Raw genomic sequence first — 24,879 nt, 5'->3', positions numbered from 1 at the left:
AGCATAAAAATATATATAAAGACTACTTTCAAACTCTAGATAAACCATTCTTCTTCCATTACATCGTCGTATCAATTCGTCGCAACGCCGCAGGCTTCTGGGAGAAGGTGAGCGTGGTCACACTGGGCAACTCCCACTTGGAGGAATCAACACGCAGGAATCGCTCCCACACCGAAGACACGCTGTTCGACTCATCTCCGTTGAGGTCCAGGAAGATGGATCCAGGAATCGTGCGAATCAACTGCTGATATACCAAACATAACGCGCCAAGCAGAATCGAAATTCCAATCTCGCTCCAGGAAAGCGTGGTGGTGCTCATCACCTCACCTCCGATCTCCACAATGATCAACTGCACGATGATCGTTCCAATGATGATCACCCAGAACAGATAGTTGTCGAAGATGTGGCTGAAAACGTTGCACTCGTTGTTGATCTTGCGGGAATTGAACTCGTTGAACACCTGCATCATCACAAAAATGTTGAACACCAGCGTGTAGTGGACCGTCGGGCTCGCAGACTCTCCCAGATCCATTCCGTTGGGAATGTTGAAGTAGCGGAAGCCCTGGAACACCAGGAACATCAGCATGGTGAATTGGTAAAGCATCTGACCCAGAATGTTGCGCAGCATCACCGAGGAAATCAGGGACTCGTCGCGACGGCAAGGACCGCGCTCCAGAAGCTGCTCGGTAGGCAGCTCGGTGGCCAGAGCCAAGGCAGCGAACGTATCCATGATCAGATTCACCCAGAGCAGCTGCACGGCCTTCAGGGGAGATTCGTTGATGATACAGGCGGAGACGAAGGCCAACAGCAACGCACCCACGTTCACGGTCAGCTGGAACTGGATGAACTTGCGGATGGAGTCGTACACGTTCCGTCCCCACATCACGGCCTTCACGATGGAGGTGAAGTTATCATCCATCAGCACGATATCCGAAGCGTCCTTGGCCACGCTGGTACCCGTGATTCCCATAGCGAAACCCACGTTGGACTTGGAAAGAGCAGGACCATCGTTGGTTCCATCACCCGTCACGGCCACCACCTGCTGACGCTCCATCAGACCCGTTACCAGCAAGTGCTTATCGGTAGGAGCCGAACGCGCCATCACCTGCAGCGTGTCCACGAACTGATCGAACTGAGCCTGGTTCTTCACCACATAGAACTGCTGCAGCTGGCGCTCGTCCTTGGGGTTCTTCACCTGGTACATGCACCCACGCTGCTTGCACTCCTCGGTGCACTGGCTCTTGGGATCGCTGCCGCGCTTCTTCTTCGCCTCCTCGGTCCAATCGGCGCAGTGGTGATCCTTGTGACCCACAATCGAGGGATAACCGAAGTGCACGGGGTAATCGGGAGTCTTGTAGTCGGGAACGAAGTACTTGTCCTTCGAGCAGTCCTTGCAGTGGCACTCATGATAGAAGTGAGGCGGCAAAACCAGTCCTCCCACGATCTCTCGGAACTGCGAACCCAGAATCGCGCGGCCTGGAGGATAGCGCTTTCCCTGACCGTCGGTCCATTCCTTGTTCTGGTAGATGTGGCACTGACGAGCGATGGCCTTGGCGGTTTCCATGTTGTCTCCCGTCACCATGCGCACGAAGATACCGGCCTTCTGGCACTTCAAGACCGAGTCCGGGACTTCGCCTCGCACGGGATCCTGGACACCGAGCAGTCCGATCATCGTGAGATTGCTCTCCACCTTCGGGCAGTCACCCACACCCTTCTGTTCCTCCGTGGCGTACTGGACCATCTCATCCCAGTCCACAGGCTCATCGAAGTCGCGGTAGGCGAACGCCAGCACACGCAGCGCCTGCTTCGCCATCGGGTAGATGCAGTTCTCGACGATGTTCTTGCGCTTTCCCTCTCCCTCCACCTTTCCGTCGCTCTCCACGAACTTTCCGGTCATCGGGTTGGCCTTTCCCAGGTCGTAGGCGATGTAATCGCACAGACGGATCACCATCTCGGGCGCTCCCTTCACATACAAACGATACTTGCCGTTCGGGAGGCGCACCAGGCAGGAAGATCGCTTACGGTTCGAGTGGAAGGGGTACAGCTTGATCACGCCCGGCTTTCCGTCGTCCTCCTTCTTCTGGGGCAACTCCGTGCGCATCTTGACGTAGTCGATGCCCATGCGACGCGCCCATTTCAGCATGGCCACTTCGATCGCAGAGCCCACGCCCACTTCCTTTCCGTCGGTGTTCTGAGTCAGGAAGGCCTCGTTGTTCAGCAGCGCGTTCTGCAACAGCAGCTCGCGCAGACCTTCAGGCAGCTCCTTGCATTTCTTGAGGAAGTCTTCGTACTCAGCGTCGTCCGACTTCTTGTATTCGTTGAGCATCTTGGACTGGTCCTCAGCGTCCGGTTTGTAGACCCATCCCTGCATCACGGTCATCTGGTTCTGCGTCAGCGTTCCCGTCTTATCCGAGCAAATCGTGTTCGCTCCTCCCATGGTCTCGCAAGCGTTCAAGTGACGCACCAAGTTGTTATCCTTCATCATACGCTTCACCGAATAGGCGAGAGCGATCGTGACGGCCAAGGGCAGACCCTCGGGAATGGCGACGACCAGAATCGTCACTCCGATCACAAAGGCATCCACGATGAACATCCAGTCGGAGGCGTTCCAGCTCGCGTTACCATTTCCCATCGCGAAGTTGACGATGTGCTTGATGATCATGATGGCCACCGTTCCCACGCCCACCACCGCGCCCAGCACGGAGATCTGCGTGGACAGCTTGGACAGCTTGGCTTGCAGAGGCGTGATTCCCTCGTTGTCTCCCTCGATCATCGTCTTCATGCGTCCGAACACACTGTTCGGACCCACCGCAGTCACCAACATCAGACACGAACCGTCATGGCACTCCGAGGAGGACACAATGAACGGGTTTTTCGCGCCCTTGGCCACTTGGTCCGACTCTCCGGTCAGCTTGGACTCGTCCATCTTGAGATTGTTTCCTGAGATGTAGATACCATCCGCAGGAACGGTATCTCCAGCGCTGATCTGCACGATATCGCCCACCACAAGGTCGTCCGTCACGACGGTCACCATCTTTCCGTCACGGCGAACCTTGATGCTTCGACGATTGTTGATCGCGTTCAGCTGGCGGAACTGCTTGTCCTTCTGCAGATCGTTAATGGCCGTCACGTTCAGAACGATGACCACTGCAAACAAAATGGCGGCTCCATCCAGCCAACCCGACTGGATGCCTTCGCTGTAGATACCCAAAATTATAGAAACAATTGCAGCAATGATTAAAATAATCAGAGTCAAATCATGGAGACCATCCCAAATGATCTCCCAATACGAAATTCCTTTCTTTTCTTCCGGCTTATTATTGCCGTACTTCTCCAGACGCACCTCATCCCGCGCCTCTTCGGAGGATAAACCCTACCCATTACAGTGCAACTGAACACCAACCTTTTCAACATTCGATCCCAAGGAAGCCACTAATCCTTCCACTCCACCAAATCGCTCGAGTGCTTTAGGTCCCTCGTTCTCCAGTTGCCAATCAAATAAAGTATTCTTGTTCTCTGCCGTCGGAGCGCCCAGTTCGTTAGGGCCATAGCAGAACAATCCAGGGCTCTAAAGATCACACAGACATTCTGGCTATACAGAGGATTTTGGCTTTACAACAGAAATTTGTGTCAATTCAACTTCTGCTCCAGCAGGAAAGGTTGGGGCAGGCTGTTGCTTGGCATCCACACTAATGCCACCAGTGGTGGTGGAGGTAGATGTGGAAGCGTTTTCAGTCTTCGCTGGTTCAGCTACTGGCTGAGCAACAGGATTATCATTTCCTGAAACATTGGATTCAGTACCAGAATTCATATTCTTCAAAACAAAGAAAATATGATCAGCTGCCATTGATGTCGTATTCCGCGGTTATTTACATAATTCGGCAGGACTACTAGATTCGCTTTGGTAATCACGTTTTTTGAAACGCAGAAGATTCAAGTAAAGAACATACAAAATAAACTTCAGAATAACGGAAAAGCGAATTACACACTGGACACACAATTCTATTTCGTGTTTTGAAAACTGTGGAATAGGGTTTCTTTCACTACACATTGCTGTATACGCAAAACTGTGAATAATATAGAGTACTCAGTTCCGCTTATTTTTTTCCTGTACGAGAACTCGAAAAATGATGCTCATTTTGAAAACAATCTTTGATTAGAAAACAAACAGTTTAGTGAATCAACTATAAAAATAAAAAGCCAAGGATGCCTTAAACGCAAACTAAACAAAATTTTACAAAAGACTTCGAGTCGGATTTGTAAAATGACATACAATGGTGTATAAATGATAAGAAAATGATTGTAAAAGATTTAGAGACATCTAGTAATAATAATCTCCTTAGTCTGGAGATCACCTTATCTAACCTTCCAAACTTCCACCGTTAAACACCTTCCACCCCATTTCCGTCACTGGTCCACTCCAGAGACTCCTCCATTTCCATTTCAGCATTCATCTCTTCTCCTCCATCGTCGATATTCGGTTCCTTGTATCTCCTCATCGAATAGCGCAACGCCCGATCATTCAGGAAGAGACGCATGAAAAACGAGCTGAATGTGCGGATCTCCCCCTGGCTCTGCATCGAAGGCACCACCCATCGTCTCCACTGATAATAGCTGTGTTGTGAGCATTAAGGCAACAAGTACGCGGTATTCGAGATAAATCGCTCCACGATAAACAGCAGCGTCATGAACTGGCTCGGATTCATCGCTACGGACACTACAATTCCCACTCGAGCGCACATTCCTACCCTGCTTCAGCCACATGAGTCGACGCCTCGGAGTCCATTCTTCCTGACTCTTTTTCGACATGAAGGCAAACGTGATTCCCAGTTCAAATTGGATGAGGAGACATCGCGCCAACCGAACGATCTCCGGAGATTCGGCGCGGATGTGTCCATACGGACAGCGTGCCGTGGGAAGGAATACTGTTCCGCACTCCGGGCACTGCGACAGCCGTCCATCTGCGAAGTACTGGGGATACATCTGCTTGATGGAGAGGAACGCGCGGAGCCTGGGAATGCCGACGGAACACATGGAATCCACCATCGGCAGGGGCTCGCGGGGACCGCGGGGACCGTCGGAACTCTCCGGATCTCCCGCGGGGAAGGGATACTTGGTGAGATGTAGAGAGAGACTGGCCAAGTGGCTCCAGAGATCGGTGTCTTTCTTGGCCTGGCGCACTTGGGAGTGCAAAAAAGATTCGTCGTCGATGACGCTCCAAGATCCATCGCTCTCGTGAACAAAAATGTGATGCTCGTCGCCACGAAACACGAAGTATTCCGTACCCTTTTCTGTTTTTTCGATGCAGAAGGTGCGCATAGAGACGTTGCTGTGGATCGAGAAGCTGTATCGCTGAATGGACTCCTTAACGATTCTATGAATGACCGATTTCACTCTCACTCACGTCTCTAATCGCGTTTTTTCTGCGTTGATCTGGGTTTTGATGTTGCGTTGGTAGATTTTCAGACAGTTCTCGTGGAGCAGCAGCTCCTTGTAAACAATCAGCGACTTCGCATCGATATTTTCCTGGATCTGTTGAGTCTGGAGTGCGGCTTCGACGGTCTTTTTGAAATTGATTCGGGTGTCGTCCAGGACCGGAAGCGTATATTGCCGCAGCGGCTGATTGTAGCACTCCCACATCTTCGCTTGCGAGCAATACTCCTTCGACGACCAGAGCACCTTCGCTGCGTTGCTCTGCTGAATGTCCGCGTTATCGATCTCGATCATGCCCTTCTCCGCGTCTGTCGATAACAGGTTGCAGTCATAGCGGCCCGGCAAGTGGCACAAGCTGCAGTAAAAGCAGAAAATCCAGCGGCGACCCATAAACACCGGGGAAATCTCGCTCGGGTTTTCCAGGGAAGGGATGTAGTCGTAGATCGCGTAGCCGATACAGGAAGGATGCCAAGCGGACTGCAGTAAGGGCGCAGAGGTCGCGACCTTCTTTGTCGAGCTTCGGTAGCGTCGCTGCCTTACTGGCAGCTTTTCGATCGCAGAAGCGATGTAGGGTAAGGAATAGCCGAAGGCTGCAGCGCCATCGACAGAGCAAGGAGGCTCCTCGTTCTTCAGTTTTGCCATGCGTCGGAGAATGACCAGCCATGCGACATCACTGGACAGTTCCTCCAGACAGAAGCCCTCGGTGTTCCAAACCTTGAACACGGGACCCAGGTGCTTCCCTCCGTCCATGATCTCATTGTTGTACACGATGATTTTGGAGGGATCGCTGAGAGAGTAGAAGCGACGCTGCGAACGAAAGCCGATAGGGACCAGCTCGTTCTTGTTTGTCGGGTTGGCGATAGTGTATTTTCCAAGTACGGTAACTGTTACATATTCGGAAGTGTAGGGAAGATGAATCTTGAGATATCGCAGCAAATACATATTTCTCCATTTTCCTTGAATGGCTATTTTATCAAAATCGAACGGTTTGATCCTACCTGGAATGGAGCGATTCCCTAATCGGTCTCCATATTCCCTCGAAATGGCAGCCCATTTGCCGACTCCAAGTTTCGAAACCGCTTCCTCTAGCGATTGCAGCTGGCTGAACGACCAATAATTGGTTTTGGATTTATTATTCCGGTTTTGTTTGGTCCTATGTCTCTTGAAAGATGGTTTTGTTTTTGCTACTGAGCTTTTTGTTATCTGACGATCATCTGCAGAGGCAGCGTCTGAATCTGAATCAGCGTCAGGATTAGAAATGAAACTTGAACTTGAGTGAGACCGAGAACGAGACCGAGACCGAGAACGAGAACGAGAGTTGTATCTAGTTTTGGAGTTATTATTTTTAGAGTTGGACTCGAAGCTAGCGCTAAGTTTTAATTTCGATTTTGATAGTGATTTTGATGATGATGTACAGGTAGAAAGTGATTCTGATTTACAGCCAGATTCCAATTCACATTTTAATTCAGAATCAGATTCAGATTCAGATTCAGATTCAGATTCAGATTCAGATTCAGAACTATCACTAGAAGTCAATTTAATACGATAATCGGCAAATTGAATCATGATATTCGAAACAATTTGACTAGCTAAGATATAAAAATGGTTCTGCAAAGCATTCAATCGGCTTTTCATTGACACCACAGCCTTTTCAGAGTTTTGAGTTTCTTGGCGGACGAGCGGATAGTCTTGAGCAATGCAGGCAATCGTGGAAACCACGGCTAGGCGAGCTTCGACTGACAATTCGAAGAAATCGCATGAAGACAAGATGTGAGACAGCTTTTGCACACGAATAATGATTGGCTCATTAAAAATACCTTCCAAGGTATCTGAGGTCAACACAGAACAATCCCAGAAAAGAGGAGAATCCAAGCAGCGATCCGGTTGCGGCAGCGTAGAGGAACTCAAAAGTTTCCTACTGGCGGACGGAATGTGTCGGACATCGTCACTGTGTGTGGCCATGGGGCATGGCTGTGGCTCGGCTTTCGATGGAACTTTCCACTCCGTTTGTGTTTTCTTTCCACAGCAAAAACCGCACAACCATCCTTCTGTTTGGTTGTCCGTGAGAGGGGGCGTGAGGCACGAGCAATGGAAGGAGGCCAGGCATTGGCTGCATACCACGCAGGGCTCCGCGTGTTTCGCTGGAACCTCACGCTCCCAGCACGCTTTGCACGGCTGGCTCAGGCAGAAGACTTCGTCCCAAGGACCTCTCTGCCCCTCAACCGCCGATACGACCCACGATTGATAAAGCTCGTCCACCACCGTGCGGAAATACTTCACGACAAGATGGAGAGAGGTTGGAGCGTGTTCCCAGAGGTATTTGAGGCGATCGTAACAGATATTGTCGTAAAAGCGACTGCCATCACAAAACGCTCCGCTAACCAAATCCTTCGTAATAAAAAGAAGACCGATGTCCAAAAGGTTCCGAAGCTGCTGGAATGACTCGATGGAAAGAAGATAATGAAGAAGGGCACGGAACCGATTGTATTTGAGATGATCGATCGGTCCTAATTCATTCTCATCGAAATCCTTGTTTCTATGATAGAATAAGGACTCCAACGACTTTGCAGGTCCTTTGTCGATCGCTGTCTTGGATTCATGTCGATTCTCGATTTGGAAGTACTTCACAATCATGTTGATGTCGAATCCGAAAGAGAACAAAGAGTAACAAATGAATAATAGTCGCGCCAACTCTGGCCAAGCAAGACAATGGAAGGCGCCACCATAGAAGGGCTTCCATCCCACCACTGCGGATAGTTTGTCATGCTTCAAAAGAACGGCTTTCAGCTGAGTAAACAGCACCATCAGCACCACGGACATCATTCTTTCCAATACGCCCGCAGGAGTAGGATGACGCAACGAATACTCAAACGCCTCGTAGGAAATGCGAGGCAGCTGAAATTGGAGAGAGAAAGTAGAGAAAAAGTCCCATGCAGAGAGCGCGGTTTCCACTAGATTATCGGGTAAAAGCGAAAAGGAGTGCTGCTTGCTAGGCGTTGGATGATCGATAGAATCGATTAAAAACGAATTAGTGGAATGGACATCAGTTAGAGACGCTTTAAGTGCCTCTATGCAACTATGAATCGACGATACATCCTGGTAAAGGCAAACATTCGCTGAGCTTGATTGGAGAATGACTGGGATTCCTGCATAGGATGGCAAGCCGCGTGATTTCTCGGCAGCCAAAGCAGCTGCAACAGCAGCAGCAGCAGAAGAAGAAGAAGAAGAAGAAGAAGAAGACATTATTGGTTTGTGAGAAGACGAAGCGAGAACAGGAGAAACTGTATTGGACTTTGGAGGAACTTTAGCAGATTGCAGTGGTTCCTTTTCATTCAATCTTTGAAAGGCGGACTCCTCCTTCGAGCAACCGTCGATTTCCTTGCCATTCTTCGGCTCATTCTTTACAGAAGGCAGCTTCTCTTTTGGCAACTCGGCTCTCTCATTCTCCTTCGATTGCAATCTCTTGCTCTGATTCTCAACACTGGATGAAATCGACCGCTTCACTGATTGAGAAGACATCACTTTCACCAGCTGATTATTTCTCTCCTGCATTTCTTTCTCGCGCGCTTGCATGAGCCCTGCTCGCATTTGGAGTACTTCTTGACGCCCTTTCATATAGCTACAGTATTTCTGAGCCATCGATTCCAACAGGTGATAGGGAACAAAGGTAGAATCCTGATCTATGCACTCTTGAATTGTTGTTGAAACAGATTGTTCATAGTCCTGCTCGATTTGCCGCAGCATTTCCTCCTTTTGACAGATGGCCAGAGCATCTCCCAGAGCAGCTCGCTGGTAGTAAAACAAATAATGTTGACATTGCAAAGACGACTCTTGGGATTCCAATGACCATTGAGCAAACTCCGAAGTAAGGCCAAAAAAGGACTCACCAAGATAAAGATCATTATGCAAGGCAGCCATATCCTCCCCGTTCGGAATTTGCGCAATAATAGCTAACCAAACCTCGTTAATGCTGTTACCATAGCTAATCGTTTCATTTTCCAGTGAAACGATAAAAAGCGGGAGACCATCCTTTTCTTCGATCCAATTGTCATACCAAACGATTTTACACGGATCATAAACAGATGCATACAATTTTCGAGAATGATATCCACAAGGATACAGACAATGATCATTATGAAAGAAAAGATTTCCGATCACTGTACCAAAAGTTACATAATATACAGATCCTATAGTAACAGGCATTTTCCATGAATGAATTCGCAATTGTTCACAAGCTGAAGTTCTTGCTGAAACTCTATCCATAATTCCTGGAGCTCCATCAAAGAGAAGCAATTGCTCACGATACCGATCAACTAAACTGGAGTCAGTTAACACTGGTAGTAAAATGTCTTCAAAGAGGTGAAGATTTTCATCGATACATTTTATACGCGATACGTAGTGATACTTGATCTTGCAATCGTCCGTCTTTACATTTTTCTTTTCACAGAGAGCTTTCAGCTGTTCAATGGAAAAAAGAAATAGGCCATCGTACTTTGTAATTTCGTAAGGTGTCGGAACCGGAATTGGAGCAAGATCACGATTACTCAAGTATTGCTCAATCACACTCTTCAGTTGATCATTAACAGAAGTTATGATTGGCTGTGAGTCAATTTCCCTCTCCTCGGGTGGTTCAGATACCATTATTATTATTACACGAGTGTATTGGGACAAACAGAACATATGTTACAATCCCTGAACTAACTTTTGGAGCTCTCCAGTACGGTAGAGGTATTCCGTATCATCACCTCCTCCAATGCTTTGTTGGTTAATAAACACATTGGGAACTGTTCTTCGCCCAGTGAGTGAAGCAAGAGCACTTTGGATTTCAGCTCCATCAGGACGTCTAACTGTTGAAGGAAAATAATGACCCTACTCATCTAAATTGATGTTCAGATAGTGACATCCCGTCTGTGACAAATAGCGAAGAGCCTTGTGGCAATAGGGACAATACGATTTCCCGAAAACGACCACAGGATGAGCAGCAATTGTAGACTTTACAAAATCCATCTGATTCCAATAAAAATAATTTTGGAATCCGCTAGCAAAGTGAAATAATCCCTCTTTGAAACCAACTGCGTTCCCCTTCCGCGGTTAATACAAAAAACATCAAAAGGATGGACAATTCCATAATACATGTCGAGAACCTGCTTTGTTGCCTTCACATCATGAACACGCACCATTTGAGCTCCATGCTCTGCACTGTACATGCTGATAGCCGCGGTTCCCATAACACGATCTTCCGCCTTCGTCACCTTCGTGATTTCTCCGACAAATCGCTTTCTAGACGCAGCTATCTACACACTAAGGTCGAGACCGCGCGCCCTACGAGGAGCGGCATGTTTCCAGTGACTTGATTGAATCGCGGAATTTCCTTCACCAGCTGGCAGTTCTGCTCCGTATTCTTGGCAAAACCCAGTCCAGGATCCACGATAATGTTCCATCGCGGCGCGCCCATCTGCATCAGGACATCGGCTCTCTGTCTGCAGTAGTCTGCGACTTCGTGGACCACATCGTCGTACCGCGTCATCTTGTCCATCGTAACCGCGTTTCCCCGCTTATGCATGAGCACCACGGGCACGGCGGCCTCGGCGAGGAAGGGCAGCATCGCCGGATCGTTCTCTCCCGCGGAGATGTCGTTGACCAGATCGGCGCCCGCCTCCACGGCTCTGCGCGCCACCTCGCTGTGGTACGTGTCCACCGAGATGGGCACGCGCACGCCCGCCTCTCTACTGGAAACGCGGGGAAGGAGGCCTACCGAAGCGCTCGGATCACCGGAATCACGCGCCGGATCTCTTCGTCCACCGAGATCGCCGCCGCGCCGGGACGCGTGCTCTCGCCGCCGATGTCGAGGAGATCGGCGCCCTCGTCGATGAGCTGCAGCGCGTGCGACACCGCGGAGTCGAGGGAGTTCCACTTCCCACCGTCGCTGAAGCTGTCGGGAGTGACGTTGAGAATGCCCATGATTAAAAGACGGTCTTGGAGATTCAGCACTTCTCCGTTTGGCAAGGGAAGCACACGGATGCAATCCTTGGCATCCACGGCTGAGAGCATCTCGCGCACGGTTTTCTTGGTTACGGGATGGACGTAATCTATCCGCGTTTATTACGCTGAGAACGGCTAACCTGGAGCAATATCACACATCGGCTTCAGAACAAATCCACGCTCGGCTATTCGCTGATGGGGAATCGTAAGATCGTCAAATCCCTCCACTTTGTTGATCTTTACCACATCATTTCCGTAGAAAAGAATATCCACATCAATGACGCGCGGCCCCATTCTAGAGATGGACTAGAATCATTTCGACTCACCTATACGTCTTTTCTCTACCCATTTCCTTTTCAATCCGCTTGCAGGCATACAATAGATCAGACGGAGACATGTCTGTTTCCACCTTACACACTGCATTTAGGAAACGGCTCTGATTTTCTTCATACATTGCTTTGGTATCGTAAAGGAATGAAGTATCCTTTAGCGATGCAATTCTACGCAATTTCGAAAGGGCAGTATACAAGTGTTTCTGCCGATTCCCTAATCATAACTTCATTACGTGGAAACTTACCAATATTACTTCCTAACGCTAAAAAGACTTGCATTTGATATGACAATCAAAATTCCTAAAGAACTCTTTCAAAAAAACGATGAGTTTATTTATATATTAATAAATATACATACATATACTGCGAGGAAATCATCGAATTGGGGAATTCGGTGGAATTGGTGGAATTCCACTTATTCCCTGATCATTGTTTGGAACCATTTCTGCAGTTTTTTTTCAAAAAATCATCTCTTCTGTTCCAATGACATGGATTGAGTGGTTTTGTTCCCTCCAAGGAAATGAAGGGATTTGTATTATTCCGCAGAGTTTCTTGAGTATTGCGTATTTATTTTCTCTTAATTGGGTAGCTGACAGTGTGAACGTCTATGGGTTGAAGTACACTATTGATAACTACAGCGACTCGATGCGTGTGTTGACTGGTGAAATTCTTGGTTTACGCGTTGGAAATGAATGACTGATAGAAACAAAAAAGATTGATCAAATCCAATCTTCAGTTATCGAGCTTTATTCTCTTATTCACCAACGATATGTTCTTTCTGAAGATGGGTTAGAGACAATGGTACCTGGTATCCTTATTTTGCATTCTCTAGAAACGCAAGATCGATCGCCATGTGTTTGGTTTCTGTCCTCGCTACTTGTGTGAAAACTGTCCTCTTCTTCCAGTATAATTTACGGAGCAGAATGATAATTAGATTGGGCTTTCTTCAGAGTCAAGGCAGTGGAATGCAGTTGCACTTATTTGTAGAAAGCATAGTATAAAGTTTTACTGTCCTTGCTGCAATGATATCTACGTTTCATCCGATCAAACAACGCAATGTCGCCCCTTTTTCTGTGTTGCATGTGTAGCCATCGACGGTTGCTTCTTCGGACCGAACTTTCCGATGGAATTTTTGATTCATTACCCTGAATTTGTTCACCACGAACCGATTATGACGTATAAACCAACACTTTATGGGTTTTCGATTAATCCCGAGAGTCCAGCCTATCGATGCAATCGCTTTGGAGAAAGGGTACATTTTGACATGGGTTCACGATTAAAGACGATCGAGAGTATGGCAGATGACGAAGATGAAGAAGAAACAGGGCAAGGCGATGCATGATGGGAGGATGGTGTATAATTTGGTATCTCAAGATTGAATGCTTCTATGTATTTGTTTTTCTTTGCTATTCTTATTGGTACGTTGTTGTGAATGTGTAATACTTTATAGATCCTAGTTTACATTGGGTATGGGGTGCTTGACATTTGGGGGATGAACTATTGGATATATGGATTGTTTGTTTTAGTAATTTAGTCTAGTCTGGGATATTTTGTGGGATGGTTAAAAAAGTGAGCGAGTGTGTAACAAGAAACCGTTTTACCTCTAGAAGGAAACATGAAGACGACTCAGCACAAATCCCATTTGAAGAGGCCTATGACTGGGAAACAGCAGCAGTAATGATCCATTCTATGATGGAGAGTGGAGAATCAGGGTTAGCTTCCTTCCCAAATGAAATTCAGACTCAGTCCTTGTTGAATCTATGTAACAATACACTCCAGCTCTGATCCTAGACAATTCAGAATTAAAGAACAGCTGGATCGCGCAAACGGATCATTTTGTTGATGCTCTGTTAAACATATCTTTTCTATATTGCAAATGGATGTACTTCTTAATTCCACTCGGTGAGCTATCTCTATGAAGAGTTCTGCTTTTGCTGTATCGAGTCCATTGCTTCGGGCGTCTTGGAAAACTCCATTCTTTTAACGAACATGGAATTTGAGAATTCCTGGTTTCAAGACTTGTCGAAGTCTAATAAAGAAACCATCAAGGCCCTTTCTAGGGAGGTCGTGGGTGTTCTGTGTTCAACCTGACGCATAGAAAAAGCAGAATCAAAACTCCATCAGTGACTATTTGAAGTTCAGCTCCATTTGGTGCGATGGCTCCACCCTGTACCTTATGAGCAACTCGATCGTATCCCCGTGCACTTCTCGCTTTGACTTCCAGAACATTCCCCGTTTCCGCTGTTCCCATTTGCCCCAGCTCTTTTCCGCGGTCGCCGCCGCCTCTCCCAGCCACAAAGCGGTCTTCGTGATCAACCCCATCAACCACCCCGTTCTTCCGAGTTCCGAATCGCGCGCAGTCGCTTCTCCGCCCCCCTCCTCCAACCCCTACCATCGCCTCGAAGCCGCGTCTGTGCCGCAGCCCAGCGTGCTGACGACGCCTCTCTTCTCGATTCTTCTCCCCGACCGCTCCTGCTTCCTCCCGGTGCTGAGCTTCGTGTCCAAGAAGGGCTTCCTCGACGTCCCCATCCCCACGCTCCCCGACTTCGTCGTCGCCTTCCGCGCCGTTTTGCCCGAGCGCGAAGAGTATTGCCGCAGCCTCCTCGCTCCGCTGCAGGAGCTGCGCGCCGCGCCGCATCGCGCGGACTGGGCGCAGCGCCAGAACTGCCTGTTCTTCCGGGGCAACCCCAGCCACTTCGCGCTGCACGCGCTGGCCTTCCCGGGCACGGAGCGCAGCGTCCTGGTGGCGCCGCGGCACGGCGTGGCGGAGTTCGCCGATGCGCAGCTGCGCGCAGCGCCGAGCGACCGATTCGCGCGCTCGCTGCTCGACGAAAAGGGAGAGTTCGCGTTCGGCGCGATGTTCGCGTCGCTGCTGCGCTGCCGCTTCGCGCTGTGGAAATGGAGGTCGCTTTGGACGTAGAGTCGCGCCCGACACGCCCGAAATGGGGTTCATCGGACTGTATCTGCTGACGGGGACGCTGGTGTTCGTGGTGGAGTCGGAGTGCTCGTTCTGGTGGAGCAGTTGGCTGAAGCCGAACGAGCATTACATTCCGATTCGGGCGGACATGTCGGATTTGCGGAGTCGGTTTGAGGAATGCTGCAGAAATGGGGAGGCGAGCGAGAAGATCGCGTTGGAAGGGAGGAAAATGTAGCCATGGGGGATAGCGTGCGAAGTAGGGGCGAAATGCTGTTTTCGCGGGATTTTATGATTCAGTACATGAAAGACGTGGATTCGATGCTAAACAAGCTCCCTCTGTATTCAAAGCTTAATTCCCTCTATGCTGGTGGAGATCATCAGAGCTATAGTTCGCCCGGAATCGATTATTACAGGCTGCAGCATACGCGCCGGTATCGATTCAAGAGGCTGAATTCGGATAAGGGATGTGATTGTCCTTCGTGCCAGGTAGGTCTTGATATGGCAACTGCATGTGTAGCAGTTGAGAGACCTGAAGAAGAGAAATCAGAAGCAATAGAGAATTGTGCTTTCCAAAAAAAGAAATAACAGGATTTTTGCATTGTATTTTTTGGTATTTGTTTTGAATCAAATTACGAGGAGAGGGAGGAAGTATGTTATCTCCACTTACAACAACGATAATATCCTTTATAATTGTCATTGTAAGTGGTTTTGAGGGGAATTGAGATCCAGATAATAACCTACATTGAATATGAGATATCTTCATATTATGCGCGAAAAGGAAATAGATATATTCTAGTTTTGGTCAATTCTACCTTTTCGTTTGCTGTTTGCCTTTCGATTCTTACCGTGTATGTGAATGATATCTACGCGTTTTTGCTTGTTAAATCTTTGAAAATAGGCTTGTTTACCAGGGTGATCTAGGTGTAATACGGATAATGATGTCTGTTATGATGCTACTCTATTGTCTGCATACGGTGGTTATTGTTCCGCTATTAGCCGTAAGATATCTCAATTTGCTTTGTTGCTTTAGTTGTTGGTGTATGACAAGAATGCCGAGGTATTTTTTCCGAATGTATGCGTGTTGGCGTTTGGTTGGTGAGAGCATAGTTTAAGAATCGCTATATTTTGTTCATGATTATTGAACTCATCGTTGCTGTGATAGTGTATTGCGGATATTTTTCTGGAGTATTGAATTATCGAATCGAGTGACCGCTAGCAACACATCCAAAATGCAACAAACGACATATTTAAAACCTTGTCTATGAGCGAAGTGTATGACTATTGTTATCTTATCTACGTCCTTGTGTTGATTTATTTGCTGGGCATTATGCCGTCCCTCTTTTACTTGTCCATCGGACTTATTGCATCTCCTCTTTCTCAGATCGTTCGACGCCACGAGAAGAGTGAAATGAACGATTTGTTTCTCACCACGGTGCCCATCGTGCAGTACATTGAGGTTTTATTTGTTCGACCCGATCTTATTTTGCTAGACAGAGAAAGTGGGAAACGCAGACGAGGAATCGTATATTACAGACGATCAGTAGAATCCGCTTGCTGTGACCTGAGCGAGTAGAGCGGCCAGCATTGCGGGCGGAAGCATTCAAAGTATCACGGCGTCGTTTTCCGCCCCGGAGAATGTTCACCAACAAAGCGTCGTGATCAAGAGCGACTACAACAAGGGATGGATTACAGCTGTAAGAGTGATCGATTGGCCTGATTGCCAGCTGTTGGACTCGCATCCGCGCGTCCAAAAAATCACAGGATTCATCACTCTGTTTATGTCTGTTTTTGTTTTGGTGTTGATCGGGTCCGGTGTGATTTCGCGTGTATTTCTTCGGCGAAGACTTTCGAAACGTAGATCCGAGAGGGCAAGTTGTCGTACGGCTTTCTTCTCACCCAATCGGCTCCGGACGATACGTTGCTCGATTTCGTAAGGTCATGGCTCTGCGTTTCAACAGCAGATTCTCTTCAGCCTTCATGAAAAACACCTCGATGTTCCATTCTTTGGAATGGTGGTTTTGTTCCTGGCGTATTGCGTGATGCAGGGACAGATTTTAGCTGGAGTGCGCTTCTACAACTCCTCGCCAAAGCGGTTAATGTACATGAACACGTCCGCCGCCACGATGTTGGTTTTTATGTATAACAATGCAACAGCGATCGCTTTTATTCTTTCCCTGATTTACATCATGGCGCCTCATGTGGGAGGTGGGGAGTGACTTTCTTTGTAGTATACGATGTTTGGGACGCAGCAAGTGCAGTTGGAAGGAACGTCGACGGTGGCTGCTTGTAATATTCTTTTGGCCGCGCAGTATCCTGTGAATTGTGAGCTCACATCGGTCTCTTCTTTCTTTGTTGCTGCAGAGGCCGAGACCATAGTGTTTGGTATCATCGAAATTGTGTGTTGTATATTGTGGTTTCTGTTCATCCTGTTCATAATGCTTTGGCCTCTTCTGTCGAACTTTTTAGAAAACCAACTCCCTTATTCAATAATCACCTTGATGAATTCAATCAATTGGTTAACGCTACGCGATCATGTTGAAGAGTATCGCCTCAATAATTCAATGTCGAGTGTTTGTTAACACAAAGATGGAATTCATAATACAAGATGGACTTTGAATACGATAGGCGAATTGGGAATGACCAAAAGAGAAGATGACAAACTGAGGACATGTTTTTGTTTTGTTATGCACATAATTCAACAATCACGCAAGGTATAGAAGAAACCACAATGCCGCATTTAAATATGACGTTGATTACAGCCATCACAAACTACCTTGGTGTGGTCATTAATTATCCCGCATATTACACAGGTCCATCCACTGGGGCTTCGTTGCGTTTTCCGAATCTCTCCTCTCACTTCTTCGCAACTATTTCCGGTTAGCGACTTTGAAGAAGGTGATCGAATGCCCGTCCCACTCGTTGCAACTGCTGATGCTGCTATTTTAGAAACATTCGTAAAAGAATTCGAGGTTGAGGAGATGGATTGGGCTACAGAGGGGATCGAAGGATTCGATACAGAGGGAATGGACATCGATGACGCAGGAATGGAGGGATTCGATACAGAAGAAATAGAGGGATTCGACACGGAAGGAATGGAGGGATTCGACACGGAAGGAATGGAGGGATTTGATGCATGCGATGAAAGAGACGAGGCAGCCAAGATGGGTGTAGTCGAAGGATTCGTAGATTGGAGTCGAAGAGACAGATTCCGTTCACGAAACGAAACAAAATCCGTAAAGACCGAATTTAGATTCTTCCACAGAGAGTTATACTCCTGCGACCAAGTGCTCGTATAGTCTGTACAAGAATTATACAACCTATCGAGTGTCGAAATGGACCCAGATCCAGACTTGGTTCCCCTTAATGACTCGCTCGAGGAACACTCCGATACTTTGGATTCCCACTCCTGTAACACGCCTGTAAGAGTATTCACATCGGCTGACAGACTTTCAAGATCGGCTTTGGTTTTCTGCACTCGATTGATTCCCTTCCGAACCAACTCCCGGTTTGATTGCAATACCATGCTCATGCTCCTGTCCGACAATGTGTTTATAATTTGATTGCCATTCTCCATCTTCGCTATCCGCTGGCGGATCCGTTCACTCACAAACTGGATTTGATTCTTCATTTCCCAAACACGCTTCAGTGTGGCCTCCTCGAAAGCTTCTCCTCGCGATAAAGAGGACGTTACAGAAGAAGCAGAGGAAGAGGACGCTAAGAGAGATTTCTTGTCGATACTTTCGAAAGCAAAAATCTTTTGGAGCTGATCGAGTTGGGAATAGCACATCAGCATTGATTCATTTTGCGAATTGACCACGTTGAGAACCGTTTGAATCCATGATTCCAACTGCTCGAAGTACTGACTATAAACGATGCCCGATGCATTTCTAAAAATAAATAAATCTAAAAAAGAAAGAATGCCAACTTCGATGCAAAATCGTGCTCTTCTTGCTTTTCGATCCGAATCATTTCCATCACACATTTTATCATGTCTAGACACTGCGTACGGAGTGTCTGGAGTTTATTCAGAGAATTCGATAAAGAGAAAATCTGGTCCATCGATAGCAAGTGGTCCATTTTGCCCGTTTCCGACGACACTCCGTTCCTCCCCTCAAGTAATCGATCTAAGTCCAGACGGGCATAAACCGCCAAGGTATTCTGAAATTCCTCTTTCAGCTTGACGAAATTAGGACGATAAAAGCAATGCATAACAAAATGCAGGCGACGAATGATATCGTCTTTACGACAGGGGAAAATAGCATCAAAAATCGAAAAGCTGAACACCGGAGGCTCGAATGGATCCACCGCCCAGTCCATCGGCGAGACGACCGTTTCAATCGCAACACTCGGAGTAGGTTGAAATCCCAAGGCGCTGCTGACTTGGTGTAATGTGGAGATCTGTGCTATCAAGTCATCAATTCTGCCATTCCAGTTGCTGTCTAATAACTTACTCCATTCCCTTAGTTTCGATGAAGAATCCTAAACGCTATCAGTCCAAAAAAAACGGTACGGAAAGCGAATCTAAAAGGCTTCCCAGAACATTTTGTTCCTCGGGAGACATGTTTTCTTGTTGAATCAGCGATTCTGCAATCGTTGTGTAGTTGTAAAACAGATAATAGTCATGTAAAAACTACAATATCATTTTGGTACCCAATCAGGTAAATACATTACACATAAGCGCTATCTTCTTTACATCGCTTGGAGCTTTTTCTAACAGCGTGGCACACTGTGCATAGAGTTCGGCCTCCTTCAACACATAACTGATTGCGGATAGAGGCTCCATCTGAAAGAGCTGCTGATGCGCAATGTAGGAAAGTAGCCTAGCATACATATAGCATTCAATCTACAATATATTCAAAAGAAATAGCAAACAGCATAAAAACCATCTTGTGATAGGTCCCAGGGAAGCGAAGTAGGATTCAGAAAAGGCAACAGAACTAGCCGAATATAGCGCATTATAGAGACACACTGCTTTCCATGAGCAATAACAGAAGAAAAATCGGCTTTTTTCTATAGCATAGAAGTAAAATCTATTGAAATTACAGAAAATAACAATTCCGCCTTCTTATAATAAAGAACTGCCAAGTTAAAGAAAACACACGTTCTTTCATAGTTTATATCGCTTGAATGATAAATTACAAGCCCCGTAACATCACTCCAACCGAAGCTAACTCCAAACTATCACTGATTATCAAAAACGTCTAATACTGAATAATCAACCGGAGTGATAAAATACAACTGCTCAAGAAAAGAGGAGTACTGAAGAAACTGATTTACAACCTTTTCAGTAAGCGCAGTTGTATTAGCCACTTCATTTCGGAGATTAGTTGCTTCTTGAGCTTGAGAATCTAAATTAACTGCTTCAGACTAGATATGAAAGAAATGTCGATGGTATTCCTTTAGCAGAAATCTGATTAAATTAACAATATTCGGGACTAAATTAATTTCATCTGTCAGTTTGGGACTAATATCCATGATCTGACAACACATAGAATAAGTAAAGTGGTAATAATGGCTTTTATAACAATTCTAGCAAGTTTGAGAGTAATCGTTTTTTATTATGATACACAGATACATTAGGAATTGATAGTTTAGAAGAGAAGAGTCAAGAAATGCGCTAATAATCAAGAGCAGAGTTGAATTGTAGTTGTTAAGGGAGATGAAAAAGGAGTAGTGGTAATAGTTGTAGTAGAGATTGTAATAATGATAGAAGGAGTAGAAGACCATTCAAATAACTCTTTCCCCGCTTTTCCTATTGGCTTGATGTTTATCTGATATGATGGATGTTGCATGGTAGATTGTAAATAATAGTATCAGGTCAATTCTTATGCGATGTGATTCTTAGGAGGGAATTACGCTCTATAGCGATAATACTGTCTGTGTATGTGATTTTATCACAGTCCACCACTAAAAATGCATATCAAATAACAGGTTACAAGTGCTCCATGCGATTTGGGTAAAATGCACAAATAGGAGGAAAGTAAGTGGAAACTACGATACTGTAGAACACATTAACTACCTAATAGGCATCAATGGAATCTGCACAGCAAATTCTTTGCTTTTTTATTCATCCATTACAATTGTAAACTATATATATTTATATATTAGTTCAATACTTTTCAGAAATCTTATGGTCATTACGTACACTCTTGGAAGGATAACGAGATAAAAAAAATAATATGTGATTATGGAAATATCTTTCGAGTACATTAAAAAAACACCTAAGAATCTCGATCACTCTCATATCACCAGGTTCTCACCTTTGTTTTTATTAAGATAGTGTGCTTGTTTGCGTTGAATACAACCAGAAATTGCTATTTTTACCCTAAATGAAATGTTGACTGATTGGTAATTGAAGAGAATAGTTCAAATACCTCGAATAAGATACAATACAATGTAAAAAGCTCATTCAAATCCACATTGCATCACATACCCTTTCGTTATAGTAATGGCGTGATGGAGTTACCCAAAAGCATGTATCTCCTCATTTTCGGAATCTTAATCCGTACGATACTAATATCCAAGAATGTTTCGAATAGAAAAAGCAACTGCGTCCTTATGATTGAATTCTAAATTGAAATGTCCCAGTAGATTGTGAAAAGCCTATATTATTATGGGGCATGTATATTTGACAGACTATCTAATATTTTTTTTATTCAATCAATTATATCTACTTTGAAGGAATGAGTGAAATCAAGAAGTATGATGCTGTCGTTGTTGGAGGAGGTTCTGGTACAATTGTTAGGTTTCTGTGATCGTAGGTGGTCTGGCATTTGCTAAACGTGCTGCTGGTTATGGAAAGAAAGTGGCCGTTATCGAAAAGAGCCGCATTGGCGGAACTTGTGTAAACGTTGGCTGTATGCCCAAGAAGGTAATGTTTAATGCAAGTTCGTTGCGAGAGATGATTAAATTGGCAAATAGCTACGGTTTTACGACCACCGAAACCTTTGATTGGAGCATTTTGAAGAAGAAGCGAGATGAGTAGAACCCTATTTAGTTAGCATTGATTGTTAGGATGGTGACTCGACTGAATGGAAAGCATCATGCTGCTTTGGATAAGTTTAAGGTCGATTTCTATACAGGCTTTGGCCACTTTGTTGGTCCTCATCAGGTTCAGATTGACGACGGAATTGTTCTTGAGTCAGAAATGATCCTGATTGCTACTGGAGGTAAACCTATGATTCCAGATTTCCCTGGAAAAGAATATTGCGGTACAAGTGACACTTTCTGGGATTTAGAGAAGGCTCCGACTCGTTCTCTTGTAGTCGGTGGAGGATACATTGCCGTTGAAATGGCTGGCATTCTCGAAACCCTTGGCTCCGAGACTTACTTGGCTTGCCGCTATGATACCCCCCTTCGAACCTATGATCCCTTCATTATCGACATTTTAATGGAGGAGATGCGCAAACGAGGTGTTACCATTTGCGATCACAGCGTTGTTGACCATGTTACCAAGAAGGAGAATGGTAAACTGGATTGCTACTTCAAGAATGGAAACTGCGTGAATGATATTGATTTTCTTTTGATGGCCGCAGGCCGCGTGCCCCTGATCGACGGCCTGGGTCTCGATATTTGCGGAGTGGAAGTCAAAAACGGAATCATTGTGGTGGATGAGCGCGAGCAGACTTCCGCTCCTGGTATTTACTGCCTTGGTGACGACATCGGCAAAGTCGATCTCACCCCTGTGGCCATTCAGGCTGGCCGTCGCTTAGCGGACCGTTTGTTTGGAGGCTGCCCGGATTCGTTGATGGACTACCAGAATGTCCCGTCGGTCGTTTTCTCGCATCCTGCGATCGGCACTGTGGGACTTACGGAGCCGAAGGCCAGAGAAATTTATGGAGAGGACGTGAAGACCTATCAGACGACGTTCGTAAACTCGCTCTACGCCTTAAGTGACGAGAAGCACAAGACTGGTATGAAAATCGTGTGCCAGAAATCGACTTTGAAGGTGCTGGGAGTTCATCTGATTGGAGATAACGTGGATGAGATGCTGCAAGGATTTGCCGTAGCAGTTAAGATGGGAGCCACTAAAAAGGATCTGGATGCTTGTGTTGCTATTCATCCCACTGCCGCAGAAGAAGTGGTTACATTTGCTCCTTGGGGACAGTATAATTAAGTAGAAGTACATGAATAACTTGCTGGGGTGTTTGTTCAGTAAGCAATGAATGGGGTTTTTGTTCAGTAAGCAATGAATGGGGGTTTTGTTCAGTAAGCAATGAATGGATGTTTGTTCAACAACCAATTACAGAATTGTTTACACATACCTTTTTAATTCAAAATGGGATCGGATCTGGGGCATGATGAGGATACTACACTCTTATCCTTCGGAGGATCCCAGTGGTCTAAGAATGAAAAGGAGCTTATCCGTCTATTTTTAAGTAATCGAGTCGGATCACTCCTTATGTGTATCCTAATAGAAGGAATGATTTGGAACTACACTGTATATTTTAAATATTTACTTCTAAGTCTCGTAGAACCTGATCTATTTGCTGCTTAAGGAGCCAGAGAATTTAGTATTGCAAGCGTATCATGCTACAAAAGGTACAATCTTTTTTCTGTCAGGAGGATACTTGTAATGCGTTTGGGAAGAATAACATAACAGAGTGGGTTCTTCCTATATAAAATCAAGAAAGAAACGGATATTTGTATTTGTTTTATTCTTTACCTTGCTAATTACGTGGGCAGTGTATGCATTCGTCGGTGGTGGAATCTATGTAGTTATGGTAACTTTAATGTTGTCTTTGCTTTTCGAAATTGCCTCTATCTTTTTGTATGGTTTGTTTTCCAAGAAGATGCCTGTAATGAAGCTTGTATTATTTTTTTGGATGTATATTTTAGATTACATTTATCAGCTACACTCTCTTGTGCATTCTATTCACGATCATGTCAAACAGGCACGGATATGTTTTCTTTTTGAGGTTAGCATCTATCATTTGTAGAACACCTGCAATAGGATCCTTGCCACCACAAACCATTCCCATTATTCATATGGATGCTCGGAATACACTACCTTTTCGTTTCAAGCCGATTTTTTTCCGCCCCTGCTCTATCCTTCCTTTTGGTTTTCAACACATCTCAAGGAATCTGCTGGAATCTCTGTCACCTTGGAGGATGAATCCCTAACTCAATTTTCTTGTCCCAGTACTAAAGCATCCTTCCGATGGTTAGTATAATAGATGCACTCCAGCAGGCAAAGCTGGTCTCCGTGCTGGACCAACGCGAAATTATCGAGAGAGAGATTCAGAGTACTTCCTGGAAAGGAGAAATCACTGATGTGCTACGACACTACCAAAAAAGACAACAAGAGCAGCACTATGTACCAAGAAAATATCAACCAGTACTATTGCTCTAGTGAACGCAGTGATGATGTAGATTCCACTTCGCAAAGGTTTGCAAAAGGATATTTACCTCTATGATTGCAAAGGCAATATCCAGACTGTTGTCGTCCCCCTGATAAAGAACTCCACAAAGGGGTTAAATATCGTCATCGTGCTCTTCGATGAACTCTCTCATTCCACATTTACGTATTTGAATCTGAGGGTACTGAGCAAAAGAAACGAAATGAAAGAGACTTTTGGGATTTTACAAAAGCTGAAGCGATTCGATTATTCCATTTTTCAGTTTACAGACTATTATTCACCGGCGAATGCAACTCTTCATTCCCTTATGGAGTCGAATAATCAGCACCTAATTCGTGTGGCAAAGAGAGCATCACACATTGTGAGTGTTGCAAGTAATGAATGCAGCAACATATGGGAGGAGAGTCATTACAATGGCGAACTCCCTATCGATAATGATGGCGTGTTGTTTACTTGTTTGCAGTCTCTATTTCGGTATTCATAACAAATGCTTTTGTTTTAGGGAGAAAGAGAGTTTTGAGAGTGTAGTCGATTTCACTTTACAAATGGATAAGTCAGCAGCACGTCACAAGACAGCATCTACGTCCTTTGTATATTTAAGAGCTGGTCTCCCTCTGCGTTCTCTAGACAAGCAGATTGCCAGGCTTCTTCAGCAAGAAACTTCCGATAATAAGCCGGTGGTGATATTCGCTGGTATTCGTGGAAACCCAGGCCGCATTATCGATATAATACCTACGCAATCTAAGGAAACTACAAATCCGGTACTTGTGATGGTTGATGTTCTCTCTTGTTTTCATTCTAGACAATTCCAAAGTATTTTTTGGGAATCTATCCGGAAGTGGAGCTCTATTTGAAA

At 45.7% G+C, this 24,879-nt stretch overlaps 6 protein-coding genes; 3 read left to right on the top strand and 3 right to left on the bottom strand.

Moving 5' to 3' along the window:
* Positions 1 to 58: 58 nt before the first annotated feature.
* On the bottom strand, positions 59 to 3,034 carry GSBLH_T00000015001 (uncharacterized protein; the record flags this gene model as incomplete). Its single annotated transcript, XM_013038143.1, has 1 exon — positions 59 to 3,034. The coding sequence occupies one exon, from the start codon at positions 3,032 to 3,034 to the stop codon at positions 59 to 61; it is 2,976 nt and encodes a 991-aa protein (XP_012893597.1).
* A 1,594-nt stretch (positions 3,035 to 4,628) lies between these two features.
* GSBLH_T00006003001 (uncharacterized protein) lies at positions 4,629 to 6,375 on the bottom strand (the record flags this gene model as incomplete). The annotated part of the gene is made up of 4 exons (XM_013038142.1): positions 4,629 to 4,717; positions 4,749 to 5,374; positions 5,405 to 5,910; positions 5,974 to 6,375. The coding sequence occupies 4 exons, from the start codon at positions 6,373 to 6,375 to the stop codon at positions 4,629 to 4,631; spliced, it is 1,623 nt and encodes a 540-aa protein (XP_012893596.1).
* Positions 6,376 to 10,116: 3,741 nt separating this feature from the next.
* GSBLH_T00000014001 (Dihydropteroate synthase) lies at positions 10,117 to 12,040 on the bottom strand (the record flags this gene model as incomplete). XM_013038141.1 has 8 exons in its annotated part: positions 11,993 to 12,040; positions 11,742 to 11,961; positions 11,556 to 11,710; positions 11,189 to 11,522; positions 10,760 to 11,159; positions 10,507 to 10,727; positions 10,307 to 10,471; positions 10,117 to 10,276 (listed from the first exon to the last, which is right to left on the bottom strand). Exons 1-8 carry the CDS (start codon positions 12,024 to 12,026, stop codon positions 10,117 to 10,119), a joined length of 1,689 nt encoding a protein of 562 aa, XP_012893595.1. The 5' UTR covers positions 12,027 to 12,040.
* A 1,696-nt stretch (positions 12,041 to 13,736) lies between these two features.
* On the top strand, positions 13,737 to 14,667 carry GSBLH_T00000013001 (uncharacterized protein; the record flags this gene model as incomplete). The annotated part of the gene is made up of 3 exons (XM_013038140.1): positions 13,737 to 13,814; positions 13,846 to 13,938; positions 13,972 to 14,667. The coding sequence occupies 3 exons, from the start codon at positions 13,737 to 13,739 to the stop codon at positions 14,665 to 14,667; spliced, it is 867 nt and encodes a 288-aa protein (XP_012893594.1).
* Positions 14,668 to 15,991: 1,324 nt separating this feature from the next.
* Positions 15,992 to 17,243, top strand: GSBLH_T00006002001 (uncharacterized protein; the record flags this gene model as incomplete). The annotated part of the gene is made up of 7 exons (XM_013038139.1): positions 15,992 to 16,120; positions 16,155 to 16,204; positions 16,238 to 16,358; positions 16,389 to 16,490; positions 16,523 to 16,594; positions 16,626 to 16,862; positions 16,893 to 17,243. 7 exons carry the CDS (start codon positions 15,992 to 15,994, stop codon positions 17,241 to 17,243), a joined length of 1,062 nt encoding a protein of 353 aa, XP_012893593.1.
* A 4,280-nt stretch (positions 17,244 to 21,523) lies between these two features.
* Positions 21,524 to 22,884, top strand: GSBLH_T00000012001 (Glutathione reductase; the record flags this gene model as incomplete). XM_013038138.1 has 2 exons in its annotated part: positions 21,524 to 21,645; positions 21,679 to 22,884. 2 exons carry the CDS (start codon positions 21,524 to 21,526, stop codon positions 22,778 to 22,780), a joined length of 1,224 nt encoding a protein of 407 aa, XP_012893592.1. The 3' UTR covers positions 22,781 to 22,884.
* Positions 22,885 to 24,879: the final 1,995 nt, after the last annotated feature.

This window comes from Blastocystis hominis (assembly GCF_000151665.1).
Source record: "Blastocystis hominis, Singapore isolate B (sub-type 7) whole genome shotgun sequence assembly, scaffold_0".
NCBI lineage: Eukaryota > Bigyra > Opalinata > Blastocystidae > Blastocystis > Blastocystis hominis.
The sequence above is the reverse complement of the archived record's forward strand: the minus strand, read 5'-3'. Positions and strand labels throughout refer to the sequence as shown.